Raw genomic sequence first — 23,521 nt, 5'->3', positions numbered from 1 at the left:
ACACTATTATTTGAGGAGCAGATCACCCCGGAACTGAGCAGCCTGGTGAGGGCATCTCCAATGTCAAGAGCAGCTTACACTAAATGCTGTTCTCTTACCAAACATTTCCTAAAAAAAAAAAATCAAAAAGCAAACCAACCCAAAACAAAAAATTCCCAGCTCCTTCAGGGCTGCAGTCTCTGATTTAAAGGAAACTAGTGCAAGCTTCAGTTTGAATCCAACATTTTGATAAGTTCCTGGTAGAGAAGACAAAAACAGGTATGCTGCTAACCTAGTATGCTGTTTATAGCTGTAGTGAATGCATCTGAGTGCTCAGGGAAAGTGCTCTTGCTTTCCCTGCACAGCAAGGCACAGACACAGTTTTCAGAAACAAAACCCAAACTGAATATTTGTTCCTTGTTATCTTACTAAACTCTTCTGTTGACCTATCTTCCTGCTTTGCAAACATGTCAGGAGCTTTGACACACCATAGCAACAATATCTGAAGTTTAAAAGTGAGATTGTTTGCAAGCATGTGATCAGGTTTGAGAGGAACCTGCAGTCCCTAGGATGTACAATCATTTTACACACTATTCAGTTGAATCAGAACAGTCCATAATAAATATTTCCAGACAGAGCATTTGTTTTGGGTTTTCAGCCCAAGATACAGTAAAAGATGTTTTTGTTTTGTTTTTTTTTTCTTCTGACAGTGTGAAATGACTCATGTATGGCTGGTGATTTTTTGTATTTTTATGGCTTCCCATTGGTCACTCACAGTCCCTTTTTCTAGTCATTATGGCCTCTGAAACAGGAGGAAATTTCCAGAAAAGCACCTGAACAATCACTTGGCATTATGTATTTGGGCAACCTGTAATCTACTGAGTTGATTTTCTGGGTCACTGGCAGCTGGAAGGGTGAACGTGGAAGAGAAAAATACTGCAGGACTTCACCATAGGCAGGGAGCAGAGGACTAGTTTTTTGTTTGTTTGTTTGTTTGTTTTAAGTAACTCAACAGTGCTGCAACATGTACACACCCCTTCAGATAAGGTCTCCTGCAAATGCCAACAGGAGCAATGAAAACCATCATTCATGATGACAAATGGTTTCTACTTAGCAGGTTCCTTTCACATGGCACCAAAGGAAAATGCTTGCATTTCCTCTGCTGTGGAAAATGTCATGCCTCATTTCTTAATTGCTCTAGCCTGACCAACTGGCTGGGCTCTTAGACAAAATACGAAGAGAATTCTTGTTCCAAGTACTCTTGGGTGTCTACCCATGCTTGTGCTGGCAGGGGTTGGCAGTGCCTGACAGTGCTCTGTGGGAGAGATCACCAGCCAAATGCCCTTCTGATGCACAGGGAGTGCCTGGAGGGCAGGCTCCTGGCAAAAGTGACCCTCAGAAACTGCATACAGAGGAGATAGCTCAGCATGAAGTTGTCCTCACACATAGAGGACAAGACAAACTGAACTGAACACCGCTGCTAAACAGGGGCTGCAACTGTCCCTCCTTCTGCTCATTTGTTTCCTGGGTGTAAGAGGCCTGGGTGTGGTGGCGGTAGCTGTGAATTCATGTAATTTTGGGGAAAATCTGAACCATACAGTACTTCATTTGCATTTGTCTACCACAGCTGTGACAAGCAGAGAACATGTTCTTCACAGCTTTGAGTGTGATGCCTGGCTTTGATTGCTAAAAGCCACAGATATCCTATGCGGGCAAATACACACAGGTAGAAGCAGAAAACCTAATCCAAAGTAGTCATGCTTTGAAATTTTCTTTGAATGGATGTAAGAAGAAGAGGTGAGATTTTAAATCGTCACTTGTTACTACTGTTTGGAAAACCTCAGTGACAAGCAGTCAAAACCTCCAAGCAGTCTTTACTCTCTGTGTAGCAAAGTGAAATTATATTGTCACCAATGCTGTCCTCAGCAGGCTGGCTGCAGAAAATGAATTTAGGATTTATTACATTGTAATACAGTATGTATAGGAAACAGACTTATAGAGGCATGTCATGGAACCTGTCCTAGATCAAAGTGTATTAGATGTGATGCCAGGTCTTGGCATGTGTAAGGCCTGAGTTTCTCTGAGTATCAGTGGCAGACTCTTTCTTATTTCCACGCAAAAATAAAACAGGAGACTTTTTTTTGTCTTCTCTATATTGTTTTCTCCTGCAGGGAAACCAGAACAGGGTCCACGGTCTCATGCCCATAGCAGTGACTACTTGCAAAGCATCTCAGTGAGTCTAACAATACTGTAGTATTTCTTGGCACACCGCACTCCCCTGACTGTGGAGCGCTTGTTTGCTCCCCAGTGACCATGGCGTATGAAGTGCACTCAGCCTGGGACCTTGCCTAACACCCTACTGTTTTAAGAGACACACAAGTCCTCAGAAAGTGTAGCTTTTCACTTTGTTAGTGCATAGACCTTTGCCAAGGCTGTGATGCTGTTTATCCCATTCCTGTGTCCTGTTCCTGTTCCCCCGAGTGAAGAACTGTGCACCAGCTGCTTTGTCTGGTGCCAGACAGGGCAGCTGAGGAGACAGAGTTTACTCACCCCCTCCCCACCATCTGAGCGAACAGTGAGTTTTCCACTTGGTTTGCTTTATGGTGTCACAGCTAATAGAGATTACCTCTCCTCTGTAGCTTGCCTGCTGCTCTTTACATCACTGTGGCTATAACGAGTCTCCTTTTGAACAGACATTTACCTTAGCAGCTGGGGCACACACATGCTGCAATCTGTCCAGCCAGCAATGGAGGCTCACAAGTACAGTGCTTGTTGCTGGCATATTCCTGCATTGATTCCTGATGTAGGAACCCATGGGATCAGTATTTTGTGCATTTTCAGGCTGGCTGGTTTAGGCATTTGTTGATGGCACCTTTTTACTACAGGGACTCCACTGCCAAGTGATTTTCTGTGTCTTCACAGAGGAGACAAGAACCTTTTTACATTATCCAAGATTAATACTTCAGGTGACTCTGGATGTTTTTTAAAACACCATGAGTGCAGTTTGCAAGACCATGAGCCTAGGACAGGCCATTAATTCTCTGAACTGATTAACATCTAGTTTCTGTACTGTGTGCAGAGATGTAAGGAAGAAAAGCTTTTTTTCTGATAGGAATGAACATTTAGAATACTACTTTTCTATTGTGGACAATCAAAAGAGAAGACTGGAACTAAATTTTTTGTAATGGAAATTGATATAATGTAGATAAAGTACTTTAAAAATGCCAATTTCCTGAATTTCACATTCATATGTAAAAATGAAACCCAAATGAAAAATGCTTTTATATAACTCCTCATGACTGACTGACTTTGAATTGTACAGTCACAGCCATAAGGCTAGAGAGTCCCCTTTATCACCCCCAACCTTCAAAATGCTGAAAGAAAATACCATCAGAAAAAGAAGGGCTGAAGCAAGATCTTTGGAGCTGAGACACCTCAGCTAAAACCAGAATTGCTTCCTGAAATTTATTTGAAATTAGCTGCAGGAAATCTCTGCTCTTTCATTTGTGTAGAGGACTTTGAGAATATTGATCTCCTTCCAGTTCAATGAAGTTGGTAACATTTCAAAACAGAAAGCTGCTTAGCCTGTCTGAGTGGCTGCTGCCTGCTTGCAGGAACATCACAACTGACTGGACATGCCACTTGTATGGCATGAGCTGAGGGATCACACTTTCAGGATCCTGCTTACCTCTACAGGGAGAGCACGTGGTGTACTACACATTTTCAGAAAGATTGTGAGAGATTTAAAAGCTTTGAGCATTTGAGGTCTCTGTCAAATTACTTTGCAACTGCACAAATGTTTCCGCCTCTCTCTCTCTCTCTCTATTTGTCATTCCCTGCATGACAGTGACAGTGTATCAGAAACCAGCCCATAATATGATTTATGGAAAAGGTAGGATGAAGAAAGGTGCACATGTGTGTTTACCTGTTTGCTGTGTTGACGGGGGGAAGGTGGTCAAATTTTTCTCCTGTCTTGTTTTTACCATGTAGATGAAAGAAATCCTGTCTATATATATCATGGTTTATCACAGAGAATCCTCCTCATGATGAAAAAAAGGATTTGGATTATTGTGTTAAAATTTTCCATGGGTCAAATCTCCAATTCTATAAAAGCATGTTGCAGTCAAGACAATTAGAGGTCTGTGCCTCCAGGTTTTGCTTTTATGTATTTCTAAGCTCATCTCAGGCAGACTCTTTCAACTGCAGTGCATGGTAAAAATATGATGGGAGAAAAGGCCAATGCCATTATAATTTCTAATGAAAAAGTGTAAGTGCAGTGATGGTAGCTTTGAATGCTGCACATGGTCTTGAGTTATCACAAACCACATAGCTCTGAGAAGAATGTATCATTAATAATTTGTAGTAACACATGGCTTCTAATTGATTGAATTCTTTTTTCTGTTTAAAAAAAATACATAATTAATCTCCTTGCAGCTCACATTGTGTCAGAGATGGCTGTGCTTTTAGGAGGATATTCACTCCTCCAAAGTGTCAAAGCATGTTCTCCTGTAAGGAGGATGCTTAGCCCTAGACAGACTGCTTTCATCTCTGATAGCCTGATTAAGAGGAAAAGCATGTCTCCTAGATGAGAGATCAGATTTGTTATGCTGAATGGGTGCCAAAGAGAAGAGGACAGCAGGTAACTTACCACGTCAATTATCTGCAGCAAAGAAAGCTGGAGCTCAACTACCAGGGGCTGGGAGTCGTTCACTACTGGTCGTTCCAGGCGATTGTAGTTCCTCAGCAGTTCTCTGTACAAGCGTCTCTGGCCTTCACCCTGATGAGAGACTAGAGGAAAACAAAGAAGGTTTCTGTCATTGAGGCTGGTCACACTGTCACAATGGTTTGTCTGGTTTTTTGAAAAAACCTCTCTTAATAGCCTTGTAATTTGAAAGCAGTTCCTAAAAATATGCCCTGAATTCTGCACATGGATGTGACATATGCTTTGCTGCATATGTGAATGATGAACTCTTAAAAAAATTAACTACTAACACTCTAACTTCTCACTAACATTCAGAAACTACTGAACAAAATTTAGGGCAGTGAGTGAATATATCCTTTCCTTGGAATCCCTCCTGCTGATGGTCAGTAAAATCGTGGCTCCAAAACCACTAGATAATATTTTGCTTTTATTTGCTTGTTCTTATTTCCTAGAGAAATAAGAAGCCAGTGTAAGCCAGCACTGATATTACTTAGACATACTGTGCATTTACCCAGCAGGTGTAACAGGTATTCTTATTTTTTGGAGCTGATGTATCAGGCCTTTTTTGATGCTCAAGAAACAGTAACAACCCTCCTTCAAACCCCTTTCAGTTCTGTGTAGCAGTCTTTCCAGGCTTTGGAAATCAGTCTTTCCCTTGGCTATTTTCCTTCTGATGGCAGCACACTTTGTTAACATCTAAGGGGGTGGGGGTATGAAGGCTAGAGTATTTGATGGCTGTGTACAGTGACACTGAATTTCTGGTACTACACGCTTAACTCAGTTTCCACTGTGAACATACTCAACACAGAAGCCGTCATACAAACAACTGAGCATGTTAAAGACTAGCAGAATTGCAGTCTATGCTTAAATTCCAAGATGCTCTTGTTCCCCAACTGGAACTCTTGTTCCAGAGTGGATGTGGAGAGCACCCATCTAGCCTGCATGACCAGGTTTCCTTCCACAACAGCCGTAGATGGTGAAGGTTTGGATGTCTTCCCTTAGGAAGGCAAGCAGTTTGCTGCAACACGCTGCTCAGGACCCTGGTTCCCCCAGAACTGTGTAGGTGTTGGTGCTATGGTTAGTAGCAGCCTGAGCTCTACCTAGGAGCTGCACATAGCAGAATGAGGGTCATGGACTGCAGGTTTCCTGCAGTCAAACCAGTCCTGTCAGCATGAATACTTCCCTGAACTATACAGATTCAATCTCTGACAGAGAATCTTAATTCTAAATCATTATTACTTTGGACTGAAGCATTTTTTGTCCACTGCAGCTCCCGGTCTCTTTGTGTGACTTTTTTCAACTCTTGAGCAAAGCTCTGCACATTGAGAACATAACTTCTCTAACAGAGGTTATGATGATTATCTTCTTGATGACGCAAAAACCTCATAACAACCAGTTCTGCCTTTCCCAAACTCTTACTGTGCTCACCAAACCTTGCAAGACTGAAACAAGCTGCCCTCCAACACAGCAGTCATGTCTTTTAAAGCTAGTAATAAATTCAATTTAAAAACACTTCATAAGTCTGTTTAACTTGTGTTCTCTTCAGTTTTCCTGATACTCAAGGAAGCCTTGTGGCAATGCTCAGTAAACAAGGAAGAAGAGGATTTTTGTTTACTTTGGTAAGATACACCAACACATCAACTTCCTGAGCCCTCTCTCCTCTTTTGTAATTTACTACATGATCATGGGCATCCAGAGGAGCAGATGCTGTAAGCACTGTCTCAAGAGCCCTTGCTGGCACATCAGTATTGTATGCTATGTTTTCACCAATGGCAAAGACAAGCTCTGGGCACAGTATCTCTCCTTCAGCACCTTAAGTAAGCTTCCCTCCTTACTTAAATAGTGACTTAATTACTCTGTTATTGCCTTAATACTTTCCTCAGCAGGCCTGGACTCCACTGTAAGAGCCGTCTGTGGAAAGGAAACCCATGAAAATCTCTGCACATGGTTCTTGGAAAAGAGGCTCTGTGTTTGGAGCAAATTTGATGTCCTTTCACTCACATATCCAGCCATGTTCCTGTGCTTTAGGGAAGAAATGTCTTCCTGAACTATTGCTCTCATCTTCAGTACTTACATAATATGTGCCTTTAACCTTCCTTTTAAACTGGCTGTCTCAGCTTCTACAAGGGAAAAGTGCCCTTCACCAGTCTCTGGACTCAACTGGGCTGCTAGAGTGCCCTGATACTGTCGCTGTCATGGTGCATTGAAGCAGCCTCCCAAGGGAGGTCTGACTTGGAGAAATCTGTGCATAACCCTTTGCTGTATGTTTTGGAAAGCTGTCTTTGCACTGTGTGCTTCAGTCACCCCTTTTCCTGTTATACTTGGTGAGGCAAAGTAGCCCAGAACTGAATCTGGTTTTCCATCCTTTCTTCAACTCTCCCCTCTGTAACGTGATCCTAATACTTCTAAATCTCTTGTATGCAGAATTGTTAACATTGTCTTAGCTGATCTATCCTAAGCCTGCTGAAGTGGCATTGGTGACCACATATTAGTGTGCTGTATGGTTTTGCTTTCAAAATGACATAGATTCAGAAGCAATGGAGCCTTGGGGTGTCCTGGCAAATAGCCACAGCAGCTGTTGGTACCACAAAGACCTGGCTTGTGTAATAACTGCCATCTCTGTGCTACAGCTGCTCTGGAGAAGGAACCGAGGTGGATGTCTATTCTGACTTGTATGTTCATAGACTTTTTCTTTAAATTGCAATCTTCAAATACTTAGTGTTTCATACTCCAGAGAGATTTCTGCTTTTTTTTTCCCCTATAATGCTTGTGCTAATGCATTGTGACACAACATCTCTGTGTGCTAAATGGAGTGTTTGCTGGTGATGGGGAAGTCTGAATCTCTCAGGAATAGTGGTAGAATAAGCTTTACCACTGACTACCCCTTAGTCACAGAAATTTAACCATAAGCAGTGGCACTGTTTTAAGGCTAGAAGATGGATGCCAATGTTCAAGGTTGTCAAGTTAGTCTCCCAAAACCAATGCCAGACTTACTTGCCTATGTGTGCTACTGGGAAGTAAAAGTAACTGGCAAAGGGCATGATGCTTTCTAGATAAGGGATCTTTGAGCAACAGAGAGCCTTTATGTCCCACTGCCTCAGACAGTGTCCCCCTGTTTCTGAAATACCTTTGACGCAGTAGGAAAACATAAAATCTCATTAAAACATGAGGCAAAAGCAGTGTATGATGCTTACCTCAAGTTTAGAAAGACTTTTGACACCGTCTCTGAAAAATCCTCATAGACGTTTGTCTGTGCCTTACAGGTTCAATGAGTGAGCAGTGAGGACGATAGAAAAGTGGCTGAACTGGGTTAGAGGGTTGTAGGCAGCAGCACAAAGTTCAGCTGAAGGCCAGCCAGTGGTAGAGTACTCCAGGGGTGGATATTGGGGCCTATGCTATTTAACATCGTTATGAATAAAGGGACAGAGTGCACCCTCAGCTAGTTTTCAGATAGCACAAAACTGGAAGGAGTGGCTGATGCAGCACATTGTTTTGCTGCCACTCAGAAGGATCTTAAAAAACTGGAGAAATGGCTGACAGAAACCTCACAAATATCAATGAAATAAAGTGTAAACTCCTGCACCTGAGGAGGAGTAACCCCAGGTACCAGAATAGGCTGGGGCTCAGTGGCTACCGAGCAGGTTAGCAGAAAAGCCCTGAGGAACCTTATAGATACCAAGTTGACCATAAGCCAGCAATGCACCCTTGTAGCAAAGGTCATCAGCATCCTGAATTGCAACAGGAAAATCCACACAAGCAAGTAAAGAGAGGTGATCCTTTCTCTCTACTCAGCACCAGGGAGAAACACCTGGAGTGCTGGGCCCAGTGCTGGGCTCATCAGTACAAAAAAGACATGGAATTACTAGACAAAGGACTGGATTGTGTCTCAAGATTTGTTCTCTAAATAACCTGAAATGGCTCCCTAAACTGCTCCTGGAGTTTGCAGACAACTGGGAGGCACAAGGCAACCAAGTCCCTGATGGTTCTGTGAAGAGCTCTATGGGAAACAGTTATTCATGGAGCACATTAAACTTTTAAACACCTTTCTGAATTCGCTCCCGTGCTTCTGCATGTGCAAAGAAGTATGTAAGAAGCCCACTGTTTGAATGACATGACCTATAAACTGTTACCAGTCTTTTGGGAATACATGCTATAGTTGCATTTCATCCTTCTTTCCAGAACACAATTGCTTAGAATTGTACAGCAAGGGAACCTGCAGCTAGGCTCTGGCCAGATTACCCATATGGCATCCCCAGGAAGCACAGATGCTCCCTCCTTTCTTAGGAGCTCTGCTGTCATGCCTGGTCGTAGCTGGTCGATGTTCCTGCTTTGCTTTGCATGCCAAGGTCCCTGAGCTATGAGGCAAGAGTCCAGCCCTTCCAGTTCCCCAGGCCAGATCAAAAAGTGGTCAGCTCCCTGACTGAGAATCCCTGGTGCCGGACACATTCTGGCTCGCTGTGCACAGTTAAGAATAAATAATGAAATATTAACAAGAGGACAGGTGGAATAACATGGATTTTCATTAGATTTTGAGCAACGGTACCTCTCTTAATCAATCATTCCACCTCTGTTTCATACTGTTCCCTGGTACGCTTTTCATAATCTTCCAACTATTTTGTGGTGGGCAGCTGCTAGTTGTTTCCTAGTTGTTGCTCATGTCTTTTGGCAGAGACCTGAGCCTTACACATAAGTCGTTATTTTATTCATACAAGACTATCGTCACTTAAAGGACTTGTGGTTTTCAGGTGAAATATCATATTCTTCCTGTATCAGTTTATATTTATATATATGCATGCCAACATGTCTCTGAATTAGAAATTGTCTCTGTTTTTTTCTTCCCTTCTCAAAAACAGTTCTAGAATAATTTTCATATACAATCCTTTTGCAGAACGTAGTAAGTTACAATCACAGAATACTCCTTGGCAATCTGTGGTGGGGGAAAAAATGTTTTCCCCCTGAAGTTATAAAGTGGTAACCCCCCAGGGAGTGGTGACCCTTGAGGTTGAGCCAATGAGCACTTCTGCAAAATATAAACATATCACCCAGACCGGAAAAGAAGAGTTGTTGCTGTAGTTGTTGTGGGAGAGGTGGCCAGGTTCTAAGCCATGAGAAAGGGGCCCGGAGCCCCAGTGGGGGCTCTGGCCCCCACCCAGTCCTGGTTGGGGGGCTACAGGGACTTGGAACAGTGCTAGTCTGGGCTAAGTATCTGTAGCTGAGAAGCTGGGAGTTTTTCTCCACCGTGAGCAGCAGCAGGAGCAGCGTACGGAGAACAGTGGTGGAGAGCCAAGAGATAAGAACTGAAGAAGCAGCAAACCAAGTACACAGCTAATCAGAGAGACACAGAGTTGTCTGAAGAGAGAGAGAGAGTTTGGGTAAGAACTCCTAGAGAGGAGGAGAATGATGGACTCTTACTTGAGAAGAGTCTTGGAGTGCTACAGCACTGCAGAGAGGAGCTGAGAAGCTCCTCTCCATCCCAGAGCTGGACCGGGATGGCCAAAGGAATGCAGAGGAGGGCTTCACTCCCCGCTGCTGCCAGGCTAAGCTAGCAGTCTGAGATCAGAGCACAGAAGCTCTGTAAGGGAATTTGAATCCCCTGAAGATAGGGACCGTCACGAGGCCCCCTGCACTTTGTGATATGACGTGGTGAAGCGACCTTTGTCCCGGTGAACACAGCCCACGGAAGAGAAAGACCCTCGCCTGGAGTCAAAGGGCCGAGAGGGGCTTGGAAATCCCCCTCGTGTGTAATGAAAAGTGATCCAGCTACAGCTGGAGATAGAGAGATAGACTGCTACCCTAGAGAGACTGCTGCTCTGAGAGTGGAAAGGATCTCTTCCTTCTTCCCTCCTAGACTTTTATTTGGAGGAAGAAGATATTTGATCCATTGTAAATACTGCTTTATCATGGTAGAGATAGTTGAGATTGTGTGTGTATTTATTTGTACAGTCATTGTAATATAATCCTTTCCCCCCATTTTGAGTCTTGTGTGGTGTCTGGAAAGCCCATCTCACACTGAGTTGAGATGTGGGAGGGGGGCTTGGACTCGAGAACTGGATTTTGAGGCTCTCAAATCATGACACCATCACATTGTTACTTTTAAATATTTTGTCCCCCAATACTTCATAAAAGGTTTAAACTGCAGTAATACTGTGGTTGTGGCATTTATTCACTCCCCTTGTACCTTCTGGTGGTATTTCACTGCATCTACGTAACTTTTTTCTCTCTGCACTTTTACTTTGAAACTTTCCCTTTGTTTTTGTTTATTTGTTTGTTTTACAGTTTCCTAAAGGAAATTGAGTTAAGTTCTGGCCTTTTTAAAAAAATAACAGTGTCATTATACTGTGAGGTATTGTTATATTTTGTTAGGTAATGATTGTATATAATTCTGTTATAATTGGAATACTTACAGAGAAAAAATCCATTAAAACTTATGGGTATCAAAGATCTAAATCCTAGAACTTCCGATTATTTTCCTAGCAACCTTCAGACTTCTCTGCCACAGCTCCTCTTCTATTATTTATTTTCTTTTTAGTTTGTCACTGTACTTTTACAGGGATTTTTAGCTATTGCTTTCAGGATCCAAATAGAATGATCATGGGAAGACATACGCTCACACACCATATGCACTTATGAATTATGGGGGAAGTAACAGAAGTAGTATCAGAAAAAAAGCAGGTTATTTCATAGACAACTTCCTTGGTATAAAGAATTGCAAAGGCAACAGCACATACAAAATGTGGCATGTTCTAATGATTTGGTAGCTATAAAAAACACCTTATTTTGAATATTTTGCAGATTTTTGAGAATGTAAAGCATGTCACTGCCACATGTCATTTAATCCCCAGAGACACAGATGAGTCCCATCTGCTTTTGTTCTTATGTGCAGCATTGTTACTTTTATCTGTGGCTGCAAATGCATTATTCCTTTCAATGCCCTTTGATTTAAAATGCATGCCATCACGCCTTCGGGGAAGACTACTCACAGAAGAAACAATGGAATCACATCAGCTACCTCCACTCTGTGTGTATGTGTCTGTGTGTGTCTGTGTGTGTTTGCGTGTTGTGTATTTGAATATCTCTTTCATTTAAAACCTCTTTTTAATCTACTTCCCTTCTGGGTAATCTTTGACTCTAATCTTTATTTCTCGCTATGCAGATTGTTTCTGCCTCTTCAACACAAAACTTATTAGATACCCAGAGGAATGTGAGAAATGACATGATTTCCTAGGCAAAAAGGACCTAATATTCCTGAAACTGGTCATTTCTGTTCTTTCATAGCAGATAAAGAGCTCCCAGCAGTGATGGGTATTAAAAAGGTGTGCTAGGAAAGGTTTCATCTCAAAGATTCCAGCTACATGACAATATATTAAAAAGAGAATATAGGCCACTATATAACGAAAGATGGGATTATATTTTTGGTCCTACTGGCTTGGTGTAGATGTTTTAAAGGCTGAGATATGTGTCTAAGGTGGAGAGACACACATTAAGGTATTAACAGTGGGATACCTCTCCAATGTATTATAGTTATCTAAACTGCCTCATTACTCAGGTCAGAAACATAACTGGCTACAGCCAGAAAAGTAAAAAAAAAAAGTGGTTTTAGTGTAATGGTAGTTTACATTAACTCTGTGCAATATAACTGTAATTACTACATCACTAGATGAAGAGGGAACACAGGAGGAAGAAGTTGGAGCAGTGATGAAGAGAGGGACTTGCCTTGCAGAATGCTGTCTGAAGGTGACTCTTGTCAGCTATCCTGGTATTTGTGGAGAGGTGTAGTAGCGGAAGCCAAAGGAATTATGACATACGAAAGAACCGTATGACAAAAGTGAGATACCAGTGATATGGTCATCAGTTTACTGGAGCGGGCTTCTGGACTCCCTGCTCCCACTGTCTCACAGAGCATCTTGAGAAAGCACTACAAACTCCATCAACTCATTGCCATCAATGAGGCAGCTATGGCAATATGCAAAGCATTCATAGATGGCTCTGAAAGGGTTAAGTCAATCTGCACCTCCCCATCAAAAACCCACTCTACACACATGCAGAGCTCAGATCTGGAAAAGTCATAAGTGAACTGACAGATGCAATGATGTTTTCAGTGGAAACAGATAGGCAAGTCTGACTAATGTTGAGAAGACGACAGGTAGGAAGAGTCCTTTTTGCCTAAATGCAGTGCAGACAATAGCAGTGATAGAGCCTGCAATGACATCGTGGTTTAACCTCAGACTGCAACTTAGCACCATGCAGCTGCTTGCTCACAGCCTTCCTTTCCCCAGTGGGATGGAGAGGAGAATTAGAGAAAAATTGTAATAATAACAATAATGAAAAATATTAATAATAATAATGAAAATGGAGACAGCAAAAAGAGAGAGAAATAAAACACAAGAAAGAGAAGTGACGCACAGTAGAATTGCTCACCACCCACTGATCAGTTCCCAGCCCATCCCCAAGCAGCAATCGGCTCCTTCTGGTCAGTTCCCACCAGTTTATATACTCAGATACATTAACTTCACAGGAAGAGGGAGAGAAGTCATTTTGCCTCAAGACATGAAGTGTTGCAAAGATTCCAAGAGCTTTTCCTTAGCCAAAGCCATGCCTTTACCAGGTGAAAAGAGCTTGTTCTTTTTTTATAGTTCGAAGGTGAGGGGGGAATCTGGCCTCTGAACCATTGTCTCACTGTGCTGTAATGTTAATGGTGGTAATATTGTTTAACTTCTCTGGGCAATGCAGAAGACAGGCTGGAGTGGGCATTATACAGACAGTAATATCGTGAAAATGAACCTCCCAGTGTGCTCAAAGATGTTGCAGCGATTCTTTCCCTTTTTCCTTCTGCAGTGCTCATCAGCTGGTTATGACCCCAGAGTCGGCTAGTTTCCCGAACAATGAACTTTTGCCTTGCCAGTCTGCCACCTGCACTTGCACAGCAAAGCAGCAAAGGCACCGAGAATGCAATACACAAGGCTAGAGAAGTCTCTTCCTGCCTTTTTTCCCCTCATCACTCAAGCCTCAGTTGTTGCCCATGAACAAAGCGTGGCCTTCACTGGCCGCAAGGCAAAGGCAAAGCACAAACACCCAAAGTGAACATGGATCCCAGAATGCAAAGGGAGTTCCAACTTTGTCTTTACAATAGCAGAAACTCAAAAGCTGGATGACATGAAACATGGTGTTAGAGCCCTGTGAAAGGGGTGAGGGTTAGCCTGATGAAAATTTTGACTGCACCATGAATGGCTGCTAAATTGTTCAGTGCTTACTACATGAACTGGGAAATAAGGAGACACATTTTTCTAAATCTGAAATATTTTCTCACTTTGGAAGCAAAACTTAAGTAAGACACACATAGACAAGACTTAGCCCTGTTTTAAGCAGCATCAATAAGCTTTCACTAGGTCAGACTAAACTTTCTGCCTGTCTATGTGCTGCCAACCAGCTGGTGACAGTTTGGAGGTTTTGGCAGCAGAATTGGCTCCTATCAAGAGATGTTTTTAAAGGAAAGGAAGTCTGAGGCTTTGGTGGTGGAGGCCTTCAAAGATAAAGGGAACTGTAAATAGGGGCATGAAAATTCTTGGCAGGAAGTCTGAATTTATTTCACGTTTAAGAGAAAAGCTGCTTCTAATACTGTCTTGATGAGTAAATGACTGGCTCTGAGCAAATTAGACTTGTGAGCAATCAAACAAGGTTTGTGGAGATCTGACATAGGACACTTGAAATTTTAAGTGCTATGCTTTGTCTGATTCAGCCCAGATTTGCTTATGTGCATATAAAGTGGCTTAGCATGGTCTATATCGTAAAGTTTACATATGTTTTGTTGTTGGTTTTTTTTTTCCCCAACTCTAAAAGTAATAAGATGTCAATGACAGCTGAGTGTTGGTTAGCCATGATCTGGTTTTAGAATGCTAAATGCTATTGTCTTTTCCTCAGGTGTAGGGCTCGGGTCCTGGTTTTGTTGGGATCAGTGGGGACATGAAACATTTGTCTCTTCCTGTTGCACTCTGCCGGGCAAACCTGCATTGATTGAGTCACTCATCCTGACTAAGAGCAGAAATTAACTATAGTGAAAATGAGGTACTTCCAGACAATGATGATCTGGGGAGCATGATTTTGTCTTTCTTTTACTTCGTTGACTTAATGCTTTGGTAACTTCAGTCTAATGCTCCTGCATTATGTCAGTGCAGACCAAAAAAAGTTAAAACAAAGCTGGTGTCCCATGAGTCCAGACGGAGCATGACTGTCATCTTGTGATACAGTAGCAGTGTTTGCAGGTGCAGGAGGCTTGGTTCTGAGGGAGACCACAACTAGCCTGAAAATCAGATAGTGACCATGTGCTGTCTGCGCTGCCCTCTTCTATTCCCCAGTGTACATTTCCTGAGCTTGCTAAACCATTTTGACCCAAAGGCAAAATGATTTGCCCATTTGGCAGAGACTTCCTCTGGAGAAGGATGTGTTCTCTCCTTACCCACAGACCTGTTTCCATTAGATCTATCCTTTCTCTACCCTCCTGCCCTCTCTTTGACATCATCAGGCAACACATAAGTAGATCTGATGATGTCCAGAGTGGTGAACTGCTTGGGCTGATACTGGTACCATAAATTTGAATTATAAAGTAAATGGAAACTGGTGACCCTAATATCTTTGCAAAGTACATTAGAAGGCTTAGATCTTGAACAAAACACTACTGCAGAGAGTATGCTGCAAGATAGCTGTTTGGTTGTATTAGAAAGCTATTTGGTTATATTAGAAAGGCAAATCTTTTGCTTATAGCTCTTGGAGTTGCCCAGTTTCCTTTTATGAATTGTGTGTGAAGACTGAACAAGAATGGGTCCAATTTAAAGTTGCTTCCCATTTGCCACTTGAAGCAGTGACAATTGCAAACTATCTAACAACTTTTTATTTAATTTGTGATTTCCTCTTCCCATTGTTACAGCTGCTCAATCTGGATTTCAGTTGCTGATTCAGTTGCTTTCTAAAATGACACGATATTAAAGGGAAAGCACTCCATCATTTGTCATGACCTGCTCTGCCACTTTTTTTGACCCTTCAAAAAAAAGCACAAGATGGCTAAGAACTATGAAATGTACTTTCTGCACCATTATATGACCTCCTACTTTTGTTATTTCCCCAAACCTACTGACTCAGAGGTGATGAGGACACTAAGCAGCACCCTCCTTAACAGCCAGCCTGTGCTGAACATCAGTGAAACCCACTGCATGACACACAGTTAGATCTGTGTCATAAAGCCTCTCCAGGGCAGCATAAGACATATACTGACCCTGTGGAGTGAGTTGAGTGGAGGCCACTGAGACAACAGGGTGCTGGAGCACAGCATGGTCACTGAGACAAGGAGATATGCCTTTGGTCAGCTTGGAGATGAGAAAGCAAGGCGGAGTTCTCTTGGCTGCCTTCAGCTTCCATGAGAAAGGGCACCAGGATCCAGAAGCCAGGGTCTTCTGGAAGGTGCATGGGGACAGCACTGGTAAGATAAAACTGCATGATAGGGCATTGGCACCGTACTAGGGGAGCCTTTTTTTTCCTCTCAAATAGTAACTATAGCAGACACCAGCTCCCAGACTGCCTGTCCAGATAGTAACCTAACAGAGCTACCCCTGCTCTGAGAAGAAGGGTTGGAGGGGGCTACCTCTGGAGGTCCCTTCCAGACAAATTATTCTGCCAGACCATGAATCTGTATAGATAAGACCCTCCCTCAACTCAGCTGACACAGACACATCTTTTCCAATTTACAACTTAATTTTCTCTCTTGGCATGGTGCAGAACTAAGTGACCAGAAAGGCTTTTCCACATAACCACAGCTGAGCTTCAGGGAACACAGTGTGCAATCTTGTCAGCCCAATCTGCAAACTGACTTTAGGCTGTTTGAGTTCTCAGGGTGAAATGAAAGCCTGCCTCTTTCTTCTAAGTAATTTTTCTGCTGAAATCTATGTTGCACTAAGGACAGAAATGAGGAATGTGGCTTCTTCTGCAACATTCTGGAATGCAATGAGTGCTGAAAATATCCATTTCTGAATGGTGATAAGGTTTGTAGACATCTATTTCAGCACTCCAGAGCAAAACCAATTCATAGCAAGGCAGGATGGAGGCACCTGCACCTTGCTGTTGACACGTGTAAGTACTCAGCCTGACTAGAGGTTCTCTTTCCACTGCAATTTACCTACATAATTGCAAGCCCCCAGTGGAAAGACTCTTATTCCAAACACATCGTCTGGTTCTGGTCTCAGCCTTCTTATCAGCTGCTTTGCTCAATGTGGAAAGTACTTAATAAGCAAAACTCTTTCTTCAGGTGGTATTTTCTCAGGAGTGTGTTCTAAAACAGCAATAAACTCCTGTCTACCTTTTTCATTCCTTGGGGTGATACTGACTGCCAGTCTCTACCTGTCTCAGTCAGATTTATTAGATTGTGCAGGATCTCTAGGCAATAGGCATCCTCAAACAACCACGTCAAGAGTGACGCAATGGGTTTTGATCTACTTTAATCACACCCTAGAGCTGGAGAGACTTTGTATCTCCCTCCTTGCTTGTAGCGCACAAATGAAATTGTACATACTACCACCATCACTAACTCATGTTCTTCTCCATGTGTCTTAGGAGAATAAACCAGAGATAGCAAAAAGTGTGTTCAGGCCATGAATCCTGTGCCTGGAATGGAAACTCTGACTCTGAGACCATCAGAAAGCCCTCTGAGTTAGAGCAAGGCTGAAGATTCCCAAGGCGCTACCTGGTGTCATCCCAAAGACCAGATGGGTGCTACTTTCTCATGCACTGTATCTGCTTCTAGACCTCTCCCCACATGCAGAGTGGTATACCAATAGGTGCATATAACAGGTACTGTTATATAGCAGGTACTGGTGATGTCAGGGCTCAGGTGCTTTTTCTGGACCTTCCCACTTTTCCCAGTGAGATTTGAGAGAAGTAAACACCACAAGATTTAGCCCAGATCACTATCAGCAAATGTGCATAGAAATACCTCCAACTTTCCTGGAGCCTGGCGACTTCTCAGAAGCTTGGGCCAGCTCCACAGTTGCAGCTGTTCCTACAACAATATAGATCACCCTTAGAGCTGTGCCAGGGAACACACAGAGAAAATTAGTGACTGAACATGAAGTCTGGTTCACTGAACTGAAAAGCCAACCTCAAGAGGCAAGCATGTGCAGCAAGCTACTGTAGCACACAGTAATTCACAGGAAATACAGGTTTGCCTAGGACTCTGCCTGCCTCCCTTAAATTATTGACATATATCAATTGTGGCAGTGAATCTGCATTATATGGGAAAACTGTTGTTTAAACATGTTTCAAAATGGCTTTTTCTGGTCTCTTTGCAAACACATGCTTCTTCTTCCCAACACCCCCCATGACAAGTGTTATCCCATGCAAGAATGTCCTGAGAAGATATCCTGAGGTGTTCTCATTGGCCCCTTTTAACCCCTTCCTATTGGTTGTTAACCCCTTCCTGCAACCTGTAATTGGTTACTCTGTGAATCCTCCTAAGCCTATAAATGTAACACCCCAACAATAAACGCTCTCTTGCCTCCTCTCCACTCCGGTGTGCTGTCCCTGGGCCAGCCATGGGACCACGTGGGTGGAGAGAGGGGAGGGCACCTCTCCCCTCCAGGCTCAGGGCCTGAAGAAACCCCTTATGCTGGAGTTCCCTTTCCCTATCCTTCAAGACGTCGGAATGGTTCCTCAGATGGAAATGGAACTAGAACTGGGCCTCCCCATGCCATGGGGGGAAAGGGATCCAGAATCAATGGCACTAGTGCTCTTGGTCACAGAGCAGTGTCACCTATAAACATGCTTGTGCCATGACAAGTGCATTCCATCCTGTCTAACCCCATGCACATGCGAGGCCTCAGCATGGTCTCAGCATTCAGAGTGAGCAGATCCCGGTGCATGAACCACCTAAACTATCAACAGCATTATATTGTACTCTATGAAGGCACAGGAATTCTCACAGCTGTTCAGCAGTATCTATTTGGAGTCAACCAGTTTGTATAACACAAATCACCGCAGTTCCATCAGTCCCACACAGCTGACGCCTGAAGTTTAGACTCCTTATATAGGTATTTAAGTAACACCCTTGCTTCTTCCTGCTGCACAGATCTCATCAGTCTAACTAGTACACATTAGAGACATTGTAGCTTGGCAGCAGAATCTGGCCTTTTGAGGCTTTCTTGCCAATGTTTCTGTTGCTGCAGAAATGGCACCTGCTTGCATGGAAGTGAACCAAGAAATCTGTGAGGATTTGCTCTTAGAGATCACCAGTTCTGTTCTGATGTGATCACTAGAGCTCATCTAAATCAGCAAAGCTGTGAGAAAGCATGAAATGAGCGTAGCATAGCAATTCAGCTCTGTATTGTGAGTTAGCCAAAGAAAAGCTGCTTTGCACCAGCTGGGTACATGGAGTCAGGCTGAGTTACTTTATCATTTACATCTTTAAGCTGGTTAGCTCACTTGCAGTGCACCCTGGATGTGGTGGATTTGTCCCATACAGCTGAGCACTTATATTCCCACCAGACTGCAGAGGAAGGACTCTGTCCTCAGTTTGCCTTTGCCTTTGTTGGTCTTTCCAAAGCCACATGGCCAGAGTAAGACCCTGATGCCAAGCTGTAAAGAGAAAAGAAATTAAGAGGTCTGACTATGCTCCGTGTGGCATATGGGCACTGTAGTGGTCTCACTTAAAAAAAATAAGAAAGAAAAAGTATATAAAAGCAGAGTAATTAGAATGCATGGGTTGTCTGTAGTAGCAAAGTGCATGTTTAACTTCCGTAGGTATTCAAACCCAGCAGGTGCCTGCGCCCAGATCTGAAGGTAGCACTCCTCAAAGAGCCAAGGTGCCCTTGAGGTCACTGCGACATGTTCTCGGAGAACTTCCTTGCAGGGTTGTCTGCACCCTGGCTCTCAGAGTGCACTATGTTCAGAGAAAGGAGCAGGAATGGGTCTGATCCCTCCCTTCCAATCTTCCTCAGGGTTTTTAAGCCCCTCCATCCAAGGTTGTTATGTAGCTGCTAGGACTCTCGAGGTCCTTCTATCCTCTGTGCGCTCCTTCAAGGATTCCCCCTGGCCTAAAAGGGATGTCTGGCTCTAAGAGATATCATCTGGGATCTAGGGAGGCTGAGAACCTGTTTCCTGGTTTTTCATATAGCCCATGTCCAAAGAAAGCACCACTAGCTCTTCAGGAAGGAGGGCTGCAATGACCTAACATGAATGATGTGACTACCTGCAGTGTAGCAAGCTGAAGTCAGGTTGAAGCAAAAAGTTGCAGAAAGAATTGGAAAAAAAATGATTGAGTTCTTCATATGCTGTTTTGGTTTGGTATTTACCTACTTCTTGTCACAAATTTCCTGTTGAACAGCCCTACAGGAGTTTTCAGCAGCTGATGAATTATTATGAACTCTCTTGAAACAACTCAGCACTATGTGAGAGTGATGTTAGTTATGATGTATTTGCTGTGACTTCCATGTCAGTGCACTAGGAAATCCTGCAGGAGTTCATTGCTACTGATAACATGTTAAGATCATCTTGACTTTTCTCTCTTCTGTCCCAACCACTCAATTCCCAGGTCTTTCCTTTTCTTTTTTTCTTTTTCTTTCTCTTTTTTTTTAATTTGAAAAAAAAAAAATATCCACAAAGCAGAGGTCAAATACAGACCAGCTTAATCAGAAATTCATTTTATCTGCTTTAGCAGTTGTCTGTAAAATTGCATACTTGTAAACTGTTGGCAAAAGCATCTAACAAAAAATCCTCTGTATTATTTATAACAGCAGTTTGCCTTCATGTGCTGCTCAGAGAAACTAAGCATCCCCCTAATGAATTAGTGATTACTCAAGGCAGTATTTACATGATACACAACTTCTCGATTATAGCTAGCTGCCATCACCTGCCTGTTAGTTCAGCTTCTCAAGTAGCACGGAAGTGTCTTAAGGAGAGCAAGGTTCTTAATTCAGCAAGGTGGGGCAACATTTTTCTGCAAGACCATTGCTACATTAGGCAGCTGAAATGTGGATCTGTAATAATGAAATGCACAGATGTTTTGCAGATTGAACTAATGAGGAATTATCTCTGTGACACCAATAGTCCAGTGCGACATCACATATATGTAAGTTTCCTGTGCCCCTGCACTTCTGAAATAGGTGGACCACTATCTCTGCTTTAAAAAGACGATCCTGCTTTATGCATAAATTGTGAGAAACATGACATGGTCCTTCACACCTGGAATACTCAGTCTTAGGACTTACAGTTGCTGCAGACTTGTATGTTTCAGCTGTAAGGGAACAATAAAAGCACATTTTGTGTAGAATACTGAACATCTTTCAGGACTGTGGTTATTTCAACTTTCTCACATAAAAACATGTTATTGCTAGCCTTGTAATCCTCCACGTCTTGGAATAATCACACAAATATTTTTGTTTGTACCATGATGAAACTTCAAAAGACAGCTTGGTCAGAAGACTACAGAAACCCACTATTTGTATTAGATGTGTCCAACTTATATCCATCACTGTGTGGAAGGTTTCTTACTAAACATACTAAAAGTGTGTTTAATAAAAACAAACCAAAATACTAAATGTATGTACTTATAGAGATATAAATCTTTCAAAATGATGCACAGAAAGTAAACATTTAAAAATTTTCTTCTGGTCATTTTTCTTTCTAGAACACCATTTCACTCTCACACCTACAGGGTTATTACAGTCATCCTGCCCAGCATGAAGTTACTATTTCCTATTCTCAAAAAAGACATGGATATGTTAAATATTTTAAGAAAGCGTGAATATATTTGTTTTGGAACATTTCAATCAATTTCTGAAAGTTAAAATTACTCACTTTTAATTTAAAAAAACCCAAACAAACAAATAAAAAAAAAACAAACAACCAAAAACAAAAAAAACCCAAGCAAAACCCCACACCTTCTCCTTCTTAAAAAATGTGCCCAGCACTGTAAGGTCCACAAACTTACCCAAACTGATTACAAAACTCAGCTAGACCAGCACAGAACTCTAACAAAGTTCAAAATACAAGCAGATATAAATTCTTCTGAAAATAAGAGTTGAGGCAGGATGTGACTAGCATTTAGAAAAAAAAAAAAACCAATAACAGCAAACAAAACAAACCACAACAAAAAGAAATAAAACACTGGACAACCAGAGAGATGAGCTTACCTTTAAAGAAAGAGAGGAACAAGGATGACCAGAGACATAGTGCAGAATAAACAAATCCCAAGCACTTTTCTGCGAGCATTGTCAAAATAGGCTGGCTATTCTTCCTGAGCAGAGGGTAAAGGAGGATGAGGTCTTGAAGACAGCCTGCAATGACTGACGGATTTGGCAATTACGGTAATAAGGCATCAAACCAGCTTCCCACCAGGGGAGAGAAGTGCATTTGCTCATGTGCTTCTCCAGTCCCCAGGAGCCAGATCAGCTGAGTGCTTGGTCACCAAATCCAAACAAAAAGGTTACATTCCTTTGGACTCACACTGACAGACACACGGGCTCTTTCCTTGGTCAGGAGCAAATGCTATTGATCCCTGCACACAGCTGTGTATGTACTGCGAAAAGGGGGAGTGTGCTGCCTCGGAGATGCTTTTCACATCCCCACAGATTGTACCTAACTCGAGACAGCACGTCTGCAGTGCTTCCAGTGCTTGCACTCGAGTGCCTCTAGAGCTGTTTCCCAGAGAAATGAGTTTGTGTCCCTCTCTGCTCTCTCCCAGCTGCCAGGGCAACTGGCAGCAAGCACCTGTGGCATGGATCCTCTGCCACACACCTGCCCTTTCTCCCAGCAGAGATTCCGTCATGCGAAAGATTGGAAAGATGAAAACAGCCAGTCTCCTGTCCTTTTTGATGCAGCTCTTCCTGCAATCACTTCCACCAGATGCAGGGAACTGCTCTGAGTGACCTCTTCCTCAGCTGCCCACTGCTGCTGGCTCCTCACTGTAGGAATTCCCACATAACCTGGATCCCCTTCCTCCTCAATCCCCACAATTTTATTCACTAGCCAAGAAAAAGCAAGGAAATTCAAAGTCTCGAATAAATTATATTAATCATTTGGGCCTTTCTTTACTACTTTGAGTGCTCTGCACACTCACCCACTTCTCTTTCCCTGCAAAGGGGCAGGATTTGCACTTCCCTTGTTGAACTTCTGAGGTTCCTGCCTCGGCAGGGTACAACCTTGGGCTTCAGGGAGCAGCACCAAGTCCTGATTCCAGGCAGAAGGAGGGATTGGATGCTGCTGTAGCGAGGCTGCACTGGGCAGTGCAGGCTGATAGAAGAGAAGGGCTCTGGGATGTGAGGCACAGGGTGTGCTGAGGAGGAGGAGGAGAGGTCTGGATGGATAAGCGCAGGGGCACTGGCTGGCCCTGGAGACCCCCGGATGGAAACATCTGCCCTGGGATCAGTGGCAGAAATGCAAATCTCGTTATCTTGTAAAAGGATCTGCCAGCATCAACATCCCACCTCTTCTGGACAGGGTCTGCATCGATGCCCCCCCTGTCTCCCAAAAGTGATCCAAGGGGCCATAATGCCCAGGGCACAAGCCAGGAAATGGTAGCCAAAGCACCAGAAAAAGGGTAGAAAAGCAGCACAGCTGGGCAGAGCAACTCTACTGGCATTGTTAGTAATACTGAGAGGTTTTCTGCAGTTTTCATGCTCTCCTTTTCCTTTATTAAATGCTAAATAGACCTGGGGCCTAGGACCACAAGGGGCTGGTGTGGGCCTCAGCTGCAGCCTGGCACAGGTTTAGCTGGCTCCTGATACACCCTCCGATGGTGGAGTGGCTTCCTGGGGGTCTGGGAAGGGTCCTCAGACCTCCTGGCCCTCCTCTTCAGGGCTGGCT

The 23,521-nt window shown here is 43.1% G+C and overlaps 1 protein-coding gene across 2 annotated transcripts in view; it reads right to left on the bottom strand.

The window, feature by feature from the left end:
- Window positions 1-23,521, bottom strand: part of LOC108500984 (neuronal acetylcholine receptor subunit alpha-7-like) — a 60,803-nt gene that overhangs the window by 34,454 nt on the left and 2,828 nt on the right. Inside the window, exons 1-2 of one of the 2 annotated variants that reach the window (XM_017822446.1) lie at window positions 21,850-22,661; window positions 4,628-4,767 (exon numbers count right to left, since the gene is read on the bottom strand). In XM_017822446.1, coding sequence (XP_017677935.1) covers window positions 4,628-4,767; window positions 21,850-21,928 — 219 coding nt within the window. In that variant the 5' untranslated portion in view covers window positions 21,929-22,661. Of the gene's footprint in view, window positions 1-4,627; window positions 4,768-21,849; window positions 22,662-23,521 lie in introns of those variants that run through there. The other variant, XM_017822445.1, reaches the window with a different exon arrangement.

The sequence above is a fragment of the Lepidothrix coronata genome, unplaced genomic scaffold (genome assembly GCF_001604755.1).
Source record: "Lepidothrix coronata isolate B3197 unplaced genomic scaffold, Lepidothrix_coronata-1.0 Scaffold98, whole genome shotgun sequence".
NCBI classification, from domain to species: Eukaryota; Metazoa; Chordata; class Aves; order Passeriformes; family Pipridae; genus Lepidothrix; species Lepidothrix coronata.
Note: the sequence above shows the minus strand (reverse complement) of the source record. Positions and strands in the feature narration are given on the sequence as shown.